General features: G+C 37.0%; 1 protein-coding gene across 3 annotated transcripts in view; it reads right to left on the bottom strand.

The window, feature by feature from the left end:
* Window positions 1–15,796, bottom strand: part of LTBP1 (latent transforming growth factor beta binding protein 1) — a 199,938-nt gene that overhangs the window by 142,561 nt on the left and 41,581 nt on the right. For all 3 annotated transcript variants that reach the window (XM_032185002.1, XM_032185001.1, XM_032185003.1), the window contains exon 3: window positions 5,761–5,936. In XM_032185002.1, the coding sequence (XP_032040893.1) occupies window positions 5,761–5,936 (176 nt within the window). The remainder of the gene's footprint in view (window positions 1–5,760; window positions 5,937–15,796) is intronic.

Raw genomic sequence — 15,796 nt, 5'->3', positions numbered from 1 at the left:
AAAAAAAAGTCCCTGACATTTAAACAGCACCCCATTCCCCTATTTGTATTCCCATCCCCTTATTTGTATTTGATTATGTACAACCTCAGGAGCAACACACGCAAATGTCAGTTTCCATGAGTAACCAGAGTGAATTTAATTCCACAGTCCCTTCAAATAAGCTGTGTTGTGATTCTTCTGTTACTGAAATATTTCTCTTCTGCCTATTAGTCTTCTGTTTATTCTCTTTCTACCCACCTCATGCTGCTGGCTATACCTTGTTTAATTACAGCATAGCCATAACATTCCTCCCTTACCTTCCACTTTCTCAAAACCTCCATTTAGGGAAAGTTACCAGAGTTCAACCCTAATATACACACACATATGTGTAGGCAGAAGTTTCAGAAAATGCAATGCCCTAGTTAAAACAAGCCACTGAGAGAATTTCATAGTTTATGTAGAGCTGTTCCACAAAAAAAATACCAAGAAGGATGGAAAGAAAATCTGATCCTCTAAAGAACTGATGGTGCTTCTCCCCTAAAGCAACATATACTGAACCATGGTAGAACATCCGATCACACAGATGCATTTACATGGAACATGTCATATCTCTGAATCCACTTCTTTAACAGTAAAACATTTATGTATTTTACAGCTGTTTACCCTTACTTATTGATGGGGAAATAGTGTTATGATTTAAGTGTCTCATAGCGAAGTCAGAATGGTACAATTTCATAAAAATAGTGTAAACTCAAATCTCAAAGCAACACCTGTTTTTGTAAAATCAGCTTATGAAGTCATCAGTGAAACCAGCATGGGAAAAATCTGTATAAGCTTAAAAAGAGCTTCTGTAAGTTATCAGTGTGCTATGCTTCCAATAATAGAAAAGCTATTGTTATGCCAAAATTGTAAACAACTACTCTCCACAATTTTAAGAGGTGGAACATTTTCTTCCCCATTAATCATATATAATCTATATGAATGTATTTGAAGTTATATAAAATTGGAGGCAATACAATGCACCAGTAGTTAAGAACAGATACGTGACTTTAATATCATAAAATCATAAAAAGGCTTGGGTTGGAAGGGACCTTAAAAATGATCTAGCTCGAACCCTACTCCCATGGGCAGGGTTGTCACTCACAAGGCCCAGAACCTCGTCGTCCAACCTGGTCTTGAACACCTCCAGGGATGGGACATCCACAGCTTCTCTGGGCAATGTGATTGTTTCTGCTTCGTCTTTACACAAAAATCTAGGTGCTGCCCACAGAATCACAGGCAGACTGTTGAAATTCTGGTTTCCATACATGCAGACTCACCAATTTCAAGCCAGAACACTCACACAATTAAGTCAAAGTAGGAAGCATAATTCTGTACTCTCTAAACATTATGTAAGCCATGCTACTTAAATTCCAGACTTCTTAATTTTCTTACCTAAAACCATTCTTTATTTTTTCTTGCACTGACACGTCTCCTTACTGTATAAGGAGTTTTAGTGAAGACCAAGAAAAACTGCATCTAGCTAAAAAGAAAAGTCTTTGACCATATTTAACCATGTAAACTTAACATCCAAAGATTGCAAAATTCACAGGCATTTCCCATCTTCATGAATAAACAGGACAGATTAGAATCATTTTCCTTCTTAAATACATATTTATCCTCGGAATAACGTTGTTATATAAACATGTTTTATTTACTTCACAGAATGCAGTTCTATTTGTGGGTAGGATATGCCTTATACTTCCTCTCAAGTTCTGTTTTTAGTGTAATTTTTGATCACCTCAGGTGTTGATATATTTTCACAACATTCCTGTAATGTAGGGATCATCATGGTGGCATCATCGTTTTACATGTGTGGAATTGGAGCCCTGTGGGGGCTTGCAAAAGTGTGCAATACATACATGAAAGCAACACTAACTCCAGCAACACCAGGCAAGTGATTTCAGATTTAGAAATTCCGCTTCTTCCAGAAGAAAGGGCAAGATGTACAATGCCTCTACAAAACTATCTCAAGCTGGAAAACAAAGCATATCGTTCACAACCCTCTTGAACCTTGAAGCCCAAGACATTTTAGAGTATTCTACTGCAACATAGAGCTGCATTATAGCTCTCCTTGATCTCCCATACTCCTCCTAACCTGGCCTTGGAGCCTCATTGAGAGAATTTCTCAGGAGCGGTCGACAATGGCTTTGCAATCACACCATATAGCTCTTTCAAAATCCTTTGCTGAATCCCATACAACCCATGGTTATTCCTCAGTCTTCTTCAGAGCAGGAATATCTACATGCACCAACCTTACCCAGAAAACATGAACTAATTTTAGCAGAAGGAAAATACATATATAGGTGGCTTAACACTATTCTGACAGGTTGTTTTTTTGTTTGTTTTTTGTTTGTTTTTTGATACCCTAAGAAAAGCAGAAGCTCCCCAGACACAATCCTTTATAAACATCTAAGTTTACACCTAAGATGAAAATCTCCCCCATACAGGCTCACTGTACTTTTCAAAACACATTAAAAAAGAATCAAATTTGGCTTTGTCACTGTTCATATTCCCAAAGTAGAAAAAATGTGTATTGTCTACTTGGAATGAACAGTTCAAAACACAGATTTCTTCCATAAGTAGTAATAGGCAGTGTTTTTCAAATTCTCAGCAGCCTTCCCCAACTGTCTAATTCTACCTCACCTTGTATTAAAATAAGTTTTAAAAAAGGATTTCAAATGAAGAATAACTCAACGGTGAGTGAAAACCTAACACTGTATTCCCAAGATACCTTATTTTTATTCACACTCTTAAATAATAGGAACTTGACAATAATGAAATATTCAAATTTAAGAGAAAGGCATGTAACATAACTTTCCTGGGAATGAACATCACAAAATTATTTAACACCAGAAGTGGACAGAGTGAAGCTGTGAGTGGCCTACTGTCTTACTAGTCTAATAAGCAGTTCTCACAACGGTGTTGAGAAGAATTTCAGAAATTTCTTATTTTGTTTAGAATTTGCTTATAATCATATATTTATACACTTTAGACTGTTAGAAACAACACAATTTCTTTAACTGACCTTTTTAACTACATCTATAAAGCTAGGGAGACCAGCACTAATATTTATAGGATCCATGCTCAGCTCAGGTTGACCAGTGGTTATTATTTAACAGTGCCTTTAAAAGCATCTGAAGTAGATGTACCTGATTTACTAAAAGTATCATCTTCCTGTGGGTTTATAGACTACAAGGCTGCAAACAGAATTTACATCTAAAGTTTCTGTGCTGATGTCATTGTTCTTGTTGGAATCATAGAGGACTTTTAACCCTAAGGTTTCAAATATTCAGGCAAATTATAGGTCGTATCTGTATTTCAGATCTAAAGATGAAGTGTTTTAAAGTTATAATATATTTATGGCTGATTTATCATATTTGACTTATTGCAACTCTGATGGCTTACTGAATTTTCAAGCTCCGTTGATAGGATGTATAATTGTACAGTAGAATTCAGTTTAAACGACACAAAGAACAGCCCATTCTGCTGTCTTTAAGTCTACTATATTGCGCATCAGAAAAATGAAACTGTTGAAATACAGCAAAGTAAGTGTTCCAGGAGGGACCTCAATGAATTTGAATTGAAAAATACTTAAACACAACTAATTTTTAATGCTTTCCCTATAGTATCTCCAAATGGTGGTCTGGCAACACTGTCACAGGTAATCCAAACACGACTGCCAGTCTGTGAAATCAGAAGATGTCCAGAAGCACCTGGCTCACATTTGGCAGTTTTGCTCCCAAAGTACCATTAGCCTACACCTCATCTCCCTCCACCAGAACACTCCAATCTCTGAAGACATCTCAGGACTGACACTTGTTCCTGTTTCAAGTCTATTTCAGGTCACACAATTAAAATCACCTGCAGAGGTCCAGAAAAATCAACATCAACTGAAGCTACATATAGAAAAAAATAGATATGTTCTATGGAGTGCACCTTGAGCAGATGTCACTGCGTTAATATTTCAAAAATAAAATGCTTAGAAATGGTGAAAAATAACCAAATCACTTGTTTTGCACCCTATTTAATTTATAGATAGCAATTAAGACTTGGTGACATCACCCAAGAGTGCTTATCTGGCTGTTTCATCTCTTCCCTAAAAAAAAGAAAATAAAGGCATGAATTCTAACACACAGCTCAAACTGTTTTCTGTACTATCAGATACCTGAGCCATTTTGTCAGAAGCTGCAGTCACCAACTTTGGCTCCTAGCTGTCCTTCTCCCAGTCATGTTCCTCTGAGTACTGAAATTAACAGAGGAGGTCCAATAAGCTAGAAGCTCCTGACTGGCTCCTTCGTCATATAGCTGCACATAGTTATTTCCTTATTTTATCATAAAAAATAAGCCTCACACAACTCATTTGCTATTTAGAGGCAGTTTGGTACTTGGAAGTAAAACTGACTATATCTATGATAGATTGACTCAATCAAACAGCCTGAAAGGACAAGGGCAAAAGCAAGACTTTTTTTTGACCACAGTCCAACCAGCAACAGTCACTCCAAGTACTTGGAGAACTACGCAGCCTGGAATTTATATGTTCACTGGCTAGCAAGAGTCAGAATAGAACACAATCCAATACTAGTGGCACTAATATCTTATTTAGAAAATTACAGCTGGCTGGAAGAAAAGCAATGGCACCTTCTTGACAAAATGGACTACTGGTTGATGTTGACAATACAATTAAACATCTCTGAAGGTTCTGAAAAAAGGACGTCAGGCTTCGCAGGCACAATACTTCACTGCTCTGAAAAGGTTAATCTAAAGGCCCAAGGCTGGCCCTAATGGGAAGAACAGTGGGCAAGATTCTTCTTACCCATCGATGCATTTACTGTTTAAGAAAAGCAAGCATAGGGTTACATTCAAGTATAAATGGACAGACCGTAAAGATGGGCAATACAGAGATGCAAACATAGAAAAGGAAACTGTATTTATGGACTTAAAAGAAAACCCTCTTCCCTAAATCCTCAGTAGAGCACGAGGATTCTGAGCTGTAACAGAAGTCTGTCAGGAGATTGTGAGTACCTTAGCTCTCCATCTTAATCAGTCCATTATTTTAGTGCAGGAACTTTTCTCCAAATCAAGCCAGCAGACGCTCTGTAATACCTAACCCATAATTCATCAAGCTCTTCATCTTTTAAGCCAAAACTTGTCCTCAAGCTTCCCATACAATGGAGCATGAGCCAAGGCCACAAGCTGGGCACCTTCACAATCCTTTTTTTAATAAATATGAAGCAGAAATGCTAGTGCAGCCTCCATACTGTGCAGAAGTTAATAAACACATAATAAATTAAATATAGAGAAAAATAGTCGCCAGTAAGACCACAGTCTTGGACTCCAGCTTTCCTAGAAGGGTATCCATCATATTGAAGTAAGGGAAGCTGTCATCTTAAGCTGAATACACTCTCAACTATGCCTACTTCAACAAGCGTCAACAAAGTGTGTTCACAAAGTGTCTTTTATCTGAAGGAAAAGCTATCATCTAGAAATAGCTTCATGACAGTCCAGCAGTGAATCAGGTTGCTTTTATTTTTTCCCCCATACAGGAAATCTGTTTTGCGTCTCAACAGGATAGAGAATGTTAGTGTATTTGCTAATCTGAGAATTATATCATTTAATTATTTAGACTTTTTTTTTTTTTGAAGTGTTACTGCAATTCAGATGAACAGAAGTTTTCAAGATCTTAAAAAAAAAAAAAAAAAAAAAAAAAGCTTACAGTATGCTTTCTGCGGTTGTACTCACATTGGAAAGGTGATGCAAGTTGATCCTGGCCCAGTCTCAGTGGTAATGAGCCCTCAGTGGATTGCTCTCCTGAAATCACTTTTTTTACTGGATAATATTTGGGTTTGATCACATATTCCTGTGTTTGGCCATGATGAAGATTCATCATCAACGTCTGAGATGAAAGGGGTATCATCCTGTTTTAGGAAACAAACAGAAGAGGCAGAATGATGTAAGAATTAATAAATTAGACTTTTAAAAAATGGTAAAAAATAAAGACATTCATCTGTACTCCAAGTTCTCAAAAGATGATTTGGGAAGTTTACTAGTTTCAGATTAAGCATGTGATTTTCCATGCATTTAGCATTCTCATTGTTGTGTCAGCTAACAAATACTTAACAACCTAATAGAGACTACAGGGATTACATCAACTCTTTTCTGATAAGAAGTACCAGCTCAGAAAGCAGGGAAGAATGGGAAAAAGCCTTCCTCAAAAATCATGAGTTGGAGCTCAGCTTTGTTAAACACATAGCTTTCCAGACTGGTCAGAAAAGCAGCAATGCATTTAATCCCATTTCCTAAAAATGTTATTTTACACTAAGTACAGAACTTAAAACCTATGCCCAGCTGACTTTCCCTCTGTTCCCAGAAACCTTGTTCCGTTCCCCACCATACCTAGCTAGCCATAAGAACACTGCTACTCCTCCCCTACTTCAGTCTTTTCCCCCATCTCATCAGAAGGTCCATCCCTGTTTCCCAGCTCCACTTTACTTCCCCCATCCACTTTCTCCTTGCCTACACTATTGAATATCTCTGACAGATGTCCTACAACCACGACTTTCCTTCATAGCAAAATTATTTCCGCTTCTTGTCAAACAAGATTATTCCTTCAAGCTCACTGATTCTCTCATAGACATTACCAGTTCCTTACTTTTGTTGTTAGCTTCTCACTGTACAAGACCTTGCCAACTTTCAGTAGGAATTCCCCCCTCCTATTCCCCCAAACCAATATTATTTACCTATATACTACCAGAAGTAGGAACCATTTATTTTCTAACCTAAAATCTGTCTTTCCCACCCTCCACAGTACCACCCAACGTTGAACAAGCAAGGGAGCAAATCACGTAGTTGGTAGTCACAGGAAATGAAACTGAAAACTAGTTTGGGGCACTGGGTTGCATGGTGCCACTGCTGAGCAAGTAGTCGTAACAGGTCTTCAATTAACAAATCTAGTAAGAGCAAATCATCAAGAAGTTGTAGCTAGTGTAGATCACACTGCAGAGATACATGTTCCTCAAGATAATATTATCAATCACTAACCTAGTAGCAGTGGCTATATAGGATTACACTATCCTTTGCTGAACTGAAGGCACAAGGAGTTGGATGCTGTGATCCCTCATGCTCTTCTCCACTGAGGGTCTGTAGTATGTTTGGTCGGCAGAAGTGGAAATATGGGAAAATTATAGGCTTTTTAACAGAGATCCCTCAAAAAGTCAGAGCTCTGTAAGGCAAATAGCTGTCCTCAGAATAAGGCATGGGCCCTAAATCATAGAAGATGCTGGGCAGCACTTCCCCACAGTGATGAGACTGAAGAAGTTTCAGCCGAGCAAGAAGACAGATGACTACAGTATTGTTTTCCTACATTTGGAGCTGGAGCCAGACCCTATCTCCAAAGCAAAGCCTGATTCCTTAGTTATGTTATTTGAGGATGCTTAGTAACTGCTGTAACCAGTGGATTTGTGGTTAGGACAGACAATAGGGTTTTGTCCTACACAGACTCTTATTAAGTTGGATCAGCTTTAGAAAAGTGCAGTTGTTAGTACAGAAATTCTGACTCTCACATGCAACAGAAACAAAATCAGACTATCTCCAAACCAAAATTTTCTAATACAGTACTTACACAGTCTCATTATATTCAGTAAAAGTCCATTCCCAAATTAAGACAGAATACCTTCAGCGTTGTCTTTAGGCTTCCTACATACCAGATCAAAGAGAGGCATCAGCGATGTTGGAGGTCAGGCTCAGAACTCAAAACAAGCTGACACTCTCACCAAGAATACCTCAGCTGGAGAGAAAGCTGAAGACAACACCTTCAATACTGTTTACCTAATGACTTGAATTTCCTTGAAGAGTCACTACAATCCTTCCTGCACAACCTGGTTTCTCTACAGATCTCGTTTGAGGCCTGTGTATAAGGATATCCTTTTCTGTACCCAGACATAAGAGGGCTTACGCTGAATCTTTCTGATGGGATGTGTAAGCACCCCTTGACAGCAGGAGTCAACATACTACAAAAGTCTACATTACAGCAACCTGTTAAAAGTTACTTATATGTGTTTTACATTGTATGGTGTTCCTTGCTTGATTGTACACAGACATTGCCGTTTGAATGCCTGTCTGTCTTCTGTTAAGGCTATAACATAAAAAAAATCTCCTTTTATCACATAAACAGCCACACTGTAGCCCAATCCTATCAACCTACAGAGTCCATCGTGACACTTGAAATAAAAAAAAAAGAGCCCATGCACCATACCAAGGGAATGCCACAGACTGGAGGCTAAGATCTACTGTCAGAATCTAAAAATGTTACCTCCTTCTTCCTTCTCAGGTACTGCATTTTTCTTCCTTGGTTTATTTTATATTAATTATTAACTAATTAATACTAAGGCAGTAGAAGAGTATGCTTTGCTCTGCAAAAGAGTAGTTTACTTAGAAGTACATTGGAAAGCTGTAATCCCTGCTCCAGAAATTCTTGTTCTTTAAAGGAAATGCCTTTGTCTCATGTGTGAGTTGGTACTCTTAGTTTCAGCAAGGAGTAAATCCCCTACTCATATATTAAGGTGCATGCTTACAACAGTTTGCAGCATAAAACTGAAAAGCAGAAGATGAAGCCAAGTTTGCACCTAAGTTAAGGGTTGTCTAGACTCTTGAACATTTTCTATCAATTTTGATCTTCTTGGTGTATAACTAGCAAGGATCTTGACTTTAGGTATGCATAAAAGTACTCCACATGTTTAAAAACAACTCAGTCTTAGGTATCTGCTATTAGTATAGATTCAAGCTAACTGGCAGCATGTTTTTGCCAGCCATCTGACCAGCTCAACTAGTTTTGCTTGAGTGCAATTCCAGTAGAAGATTGATGGGGTCAAACATCAAAGTATATATGAGATCCCTGTGTTCTGACTGCTCTTTTGGTATTCAAATTCTTCTCAACATGACCTAGTTCCTAAAGATGTTAGTTTACAATGAAAAGGACATTGCATACCTAACTGTGATGCTGCATCTTCCCCTAGAATCAAGGACACAATTTTTCAACTACATCATGGGAGCCATATGAGAGCAAGCACATGGTTCTAGTATTAATGGCTTGGGTACAGATGCTAGTGGACAACCCAGTTTTCTTCTTAGACCAGCACAGAGGGGAACCTTCAGTGTTGCAGAACTTCTAAGTAAGACAGTATGATTTCTGGTGGGCTCAGTAACACAATGAGAGCATTTTGTTCCTTGTGTGTGTGTGTATATATATATATATATATATATACACACACACACACACATATATATATATACACACACACACACACACCCTGTAAAAGAAGTCTTCAGAACTATCCCTTCCAACTCTGACCTCAGAAGACAGAGGAGAGATTTGTTGGTTCAGAGAGAAGGCGAGTAATGTTAACACTGAAAAAGATTAATATAAATGTAAGATGCCACAAGGAAACATTTTAGGCCTAGTTGGGTAACAAACATCACCCCAAGACCTATTACAGAAAAGGTATTCGCAGCTCTACTACAACACTCTGAAGAAGCATTTGATGCCATCACTGTTGGTGCCAGCTTGCCAAATAACCCTCCTCCCAGCCTCAAGTACAAACGCTTCTTCCCCTTTCCCAATGGGTAGCCTCTGACAAATTCTGGAGCTCGGCCTGGGCCCCTCCCCTCACAGGGCTTCTGTCTTTGTGTGGGGGCCCAGGCACCATATCCATGCTCATCTGCTGCACCAGGAACCCATGGTCCAAAGCAAAATCCAAGCCTGCTGCTATGCTCAGCAAGTAGGAATGCCAGGCACTGACTGTGCCATTGTTTGAATACCCCAAATTAAAGAAAAAGTAGCACAATAGAAGGATTTAAACAATAAAGGAAATAAACAACTACTCCAGGTTCAAGGCCACCAGCAATAGGTGGTTCTACATTGCTACAACCAACAAGAGGATATTCAAAGTAGGTCACAGCCACTCCTCACTAGACTTTCATAATTTAAAACAGAGAAATGAAAGGCATACTCATCGACTTACAGCTACTACACTTAACGTTAAGTGAGAAATAGCTCTCATCTATTAACAACAACCACCACCACAAGCAAATGTATTTTAATGCTTCCCAGCTTTACCATGTTGCTTACTGCACACTTGAATACTACACAACTGAGTTGAGCCCCTGGTCATTGCAATACAAAATACTGAAGTAGTACTAATATTCCCTCTGTCACACAGATTAAGAAGATACAATGGTTAGCTCCAATCTTTGTATTTTGCATGAAACAGCCAAAACTAAACAAGATTTTCGTATTACATAGGCTTACGTCACTAAACTATCCAGCAGTTTGTAATTTGATAGTCCAAACTGACTTTAACTTCAATAAACTCAACAAAAACTTTCCATAGCTGAAGTATACAAGAGGAAGATAAATGTCTAATCACATTTTTAACAAACAAAATTAAAGACGCTAATAACAGCACTGCAAAAGGAGAACAAACTTTTACAACTAGCCATCATACAAAAAGAAAGCTCTCTTGCTTGATACAAGCAGACCAGGAATGCTATGTATCAGAGTAACTCTGGCAAGCAGAAATGAGACCAGCAACGTTTGGCATGAAAAGTACTGTCTAGACTAAATAAGACAAGCCTGTCTCAGGCTGCTTTCTTCATTTTATTTACTGTAAGTCTGATGCTCCTTTCTTGGCTCCTAGCTAGCAATGCTTAAAAAAAAAAAATAAAATAAAAATATCTGAATTGCTAGCATGCTGTTTTTATACAAACCTAGAAATTGCTTCTTCTCTACCTCTTCTCAAATTCAGAATGAACAGCCAAATGGAGAAGAAAACCTAGCATTTTTCTAAAATTATGAGATAAAGAAAATATACAGGACAGTTTAAAAGGCATGAAAATAAAACAAAATCCCCCCTGCCCCGTAAATTATTAAAATTCAGTTGCTAGTTCAGCCTGACCTTTGCCAGCTGTTTCCTCCTTAGGTTTCTTGTCTGATTTTTCCTTTTTTTTTTTTTTTTTTTAAATATACAAGAAAAAGTTTAACTTCCCAGTTGATGATGAACATATGGGATTTCTTCAAAGCCCTTTACATTATCATACCCAACATTAATCAAGTGTGGCCTATTTCACTATGTACTACCAGTCACAAAAGATGAAAGAGAGGAAGTGTTCAAGCTTTTTTTTTTTCTTCTCACCATCTCAAAGATTCTGCAAAAGTTGATTTTATGTACAAAAATTTGTTTCTAATGTATAATCAAAATCTTGTCAATAAAATATAGGTTGAGCATTGAAAAGCTGTCACTGAAAACTACGTGTCCAAGAGTAACTTGGGTTACATTTGCATTTTCATTATAAACCTGCCTTAGCTTTATGTCTTTGTAATAATATTCTCCCCAGGCTAAAGTTTGCAGAGATCGTTGTTTGGATATGTGTAACTTGTTTTCAAATAACATCTTCAAGTTATTTAGTTTCTGGTTGGTTGGATGCTCCCCCCCTCAACTAAATAGGCTAAGGTGTTATTTACATCACATACTAGATTTTACTTGACCACAACGATACTACAAATTTTACTACAGATTAATAAAGACACTTCACCTACACCAAGACTTAAAGAGAGGTAAGCATGGAATCGCAATTACTTAAAAATTCCCACACAAACATTGTAAAACATGAATTTTCATCCGTAACTACAAGCTTTGCTCAACTTAGTTAAACACAACTTCAGCAGTCAAATCCTTGTTGAAGACTCTTGCAGGGATTACCTACTCTTAAGTGTTGACTAATAAAGCTATCTCTGTATTTGGAGACTCACCTGAATTGCTCATAGGTTAGAAACTTTTGTTAGCATGAACTGGCATAATAGCCAAACGAAAGCTTTATGAACTGTTTCCAAACTAAGCTAGGAAATTATGACTTCATTGCTCCATTACATCTTCTGCACACATGATAAACGGAAACATGTAGATTTACAAACATTCCTCCATGTTTCTAAACAAAGGTAGTATACTGAGTTTTCCAGAATCATAAGCAATGATTTGTTTCCTAAGTGTCAAAAATCAGAAAAAGGGCTTAAAGCAAAATAAATGTTGGTTGAATATTCATATACAAAATAAAAATAAATATGCATATTCACACAACACAATGGAAGCTACTGTTCTTGCAAACAGGTTATGCAACAGCAGGTAACGGTTCTCATATAACAAAAGCAAATACTAAACTTGGAGAACAATCCTCCTGAAAAGCCATTAAATTATACAGATGTTAATTTTATCATTGGAGGAAAAAAAGTTTGCCTACTAGATTTTTTTCATCAGAATGAGCACGGGAAGTTTGGTCTACCTTCTTCCCAAAGTGTCATCAAGATACAACTCTAGAAAATCTACAAAATCTTCACAGAGTATTAACTATCCTCAAAGGAAATCAATGCATGAGGTAACTACGTGCGAACTTCAGAAAAATCAGTTATGATACAAAAATAAACAAGAAATAGATGTGAGTACATGGCCTCACACTAACAATTTGTGAACTTCACTCTTCATGTACCAAAATTGTAAACTAGAAGCTACAAATGATTCATCTTATGCATACATTCATAAACATTTAACCAATGAAACTCTTCATGATTCCGTATGAAGTAATTCAATATCCAAATGATTTTATACAGGTTCTCAGCCATACATATATATTCATCCTGCCAGGCATCTCTTACCAGCAAAATCCAAGGAGACAAAAAAAAAAAAAAAAAAAAAAAAAAAAAAAAAGGAAAAAAACACCGCCTAGGTGTCTTGCTGACTTGTTCTGGCTGATTTATTTACTTACTTCCCCCGGGGCACTAAATTTGATGATACTACATTCACATAAGTTTTTAAGTCAGGGAGGGTATCAAGCTCATTATTAATTGAGATTTTAAAAGATTTGTACTGATTTGCATTTGCACAAATATCTGCATTAAAAATGTAACCTTCAATGCTATGTTGCAATAGTGATTCAACATGAAATTCAGTAGTTAATGGCAAACCTCCTTAAGCAGATCGAGAGCTTCTTTGCTGCAAGTTCAATACACAATCTTCAGTTAAATGAATGTATGATCTCTTTTCCCTAATCCACATTTCATTTTCTATTGGAAAATTGCTTTTATCATAGGCTAGTGGCACGTTATTGAATGTTATGCTGACATTATAGATAATAACAAAATTTACTGAGAAAGATGCATTAATTAGCGACAATTTCTAATCTACCCACCCATCAGATAGACTTCAATATTTGAAAAGTATGCTGAAATGACAATTAAAAATAGAAATGTAAACTCCCACGATGGATGTTACACGATAAAGGCAAATGAGCACAGCTGCTGCAAAGAAAAACCATGCATCGCTAATCTACTCAAATTCTTTAGCATATTAAACAAAACAGCAGACAAAGAGCTCAGTCGGTTGATATAATTTACTTGAAATCTGAAAAGACTTAAAAGACTTATCTTACAAGAGGCTAGTAAGAAACTCCAAATTATAAAACAGTGTTGCAAGCTTAAAATGAGCAAAAAGATGGAACAGAACAGATGCACATTTTTTTCTTGGGTATACATTATGGTATGCCCTTTTGAAGTCTACCACCACATACACTGTTTGGTATCACCCCATTTCAGTTAAATAAGTCATTGAGAAGTATATGAAGTTTTGTTACAGTACTTCAGAAAATCTTCAATTCTAATTTGGTCTTACATATAACATTCATTTAAGCAAAAGAAATTGATTCTGAGAATATGCTTATGGCCTTGTCTGAATTAAGCAGAAGTCTGTCATATAGGAATGCAACAACTAAAAAGTAAATACGCCAATAAAGAAAAAACTGTCTACCCTTGAGATTCTGATAGTTTGAGTCACGATTATGAAAAAAATAATGCAATGAGCAAGTAACTCTACCATAAGGATTTTGTGTAGATACAGATGTGCTATCAAAGTTTTGTCACTACAGCTTATGTTAAGGAAACTATTTCAGAAATATGATCTCACAGGTGAGAACACAGCTTCTCAGAAAAAGTCAGAAAATACTTTTTAAGTTTATTACCTGTTTAGAAATTAGACTTATGTACAAATAGAAAAATGCACAAAAGACAAGGCAATTACTAGTTATTAAACAGGGACAGAGGAGAACTCAGTCTGGGTACCTGGACTGTAGATGAAATTGAGCACTAATCAAGAAAATCAGAAACACAGTCATCAGAAGCGATGAGAACTTGTCATGTGCTTTACTGACACTTACATTGACTGCAGCCAACCAAGAGTCTCCAGCATCAGTGTGGTGAAAGTTTCCAGTGTACAAAAATGGATGAAAAGATAAAACTCAAAATATTACTATATATAAAGGGTTGGGAGAAAATAACAAGGAAGGACTTCAAAGGCATCTATACCAATAAAGTTAAAACAAAGGCAGTGAAGAACCCATGCAGAGGAAAGCCAGACTCTGACTGTTCAGTTACAGATAAAATTCCTCAGAGAAGGTATGATAAAGATGTAAAATAAGCCTCAATTCCAAATAAAATGCAATAAACAAGACTAAAAAGGAATCGCATTGACATTCTGCACAGCTTGTGGGAAGAATTATCACAAGATACAGATCACAATTGCTTCTGAGGACGAAACAAATATAAATGGATGATGAGCACAGCTAGAATTTTATTATGAAAAGATGGCAGAAAACACAAATTCTGATGCTTAAGGAAATGAGTTTCCTAAATAATAAACAATGTAAATAACCCTTAATTTTCTTCTTGTAAGGATGTGCCAACAAATGTGCAAGTCAGAGCATTTTATCCCTCTGTAAGGCACATTGACTTCAGATGTATGCAACTACTAGCAGATGTAGTAAGACACTGACTTTTCCCAAGTGTTATACACAGAAAGCACGATGTGCTCATTATATGAGAATAAACTCTGCCTTTGTGTGTTTGAACAGTGAGATGTTATTGTGCGACAACCATCTGAACCACATTTACTGAAGGCTTTCTAAATTGACAAGAAAAAAAAAAAAAAGAGTAAAAAAATGCATAGTACTTTATGGCAGGCAAGCTTAGAAAATTTCAAGATTAAATCCAGACTCCAGCTTCAGTATGTGTATTTCTCAGCAGAAGCTCTTTTTGGCATATTATATCAGCAGCAAGAAGCTCTGACAGACTGTACTGGCCAGAGGATACACTCCCTGCAGTTCCCCAGGGACTGCTCTTACTAAATTATGCCACAGAATTTAGCAATCCTAAAGATGGAGAGGCCGACGGCGGGGAGAAGGAAGGAGGGGGAAGAGCAGAATCAAAATCTTTGTACAAGTTCTCCAGAGTGGCCACCTCAAGTCAAGTGATGCAACAACAGCATGCTGCTAGCCACATCTGGGAAGTCCAGAGAGGAAGGAGGAAAAAAAAAAAAAGTGTATGTCGTGATGGTGAAAAAATAAGTGATGAAAAGCTTTGGAGGTAAAAGTAATGTTTATATTAGGCCAAGAACATTTTTAACATCTAAACTTTCAAAATGTACAGCTACTTTCTTAGCTGAACTAGATAAACAACTCAGACCGTGTATTTTTTTTATACCACAAAATTGAGTAACAAAGATTATCCTTTGTTTAAACTCATCACAAAAATGGAATGTTTCTATTTAGAGTAAGAACCAGGGAAAGGAGAGACAACAGCAAGCAGTTACACTTGCTGGGAAGTCTAACTCTAGGGATACATAGCTTCCAAAAATTTGTGACACATCTACAAATAGTTTGAGTACAAAAATCACACAAATAT

The sequence above is a fragment of the Aythya fuligula genome, chromosome 3, assembly GCF_009819795.1.
Source record: "Aythya fuligula isolate bAytFul2 chromosome 3, bAytFul2.pri, whole genome shotgun sequence".
NCBI classification, from domain to species: domain Eukaryota; kingdom Metazoa; phylum Chordata; class Aves; order Anseriformes; family Anatidae; genus Aythya; species Aythya fuligula.
Note: the sequence above shows the minus strand (reverse complement) of the source record. Positions and strands in the feature narration are given on the sequence as shown.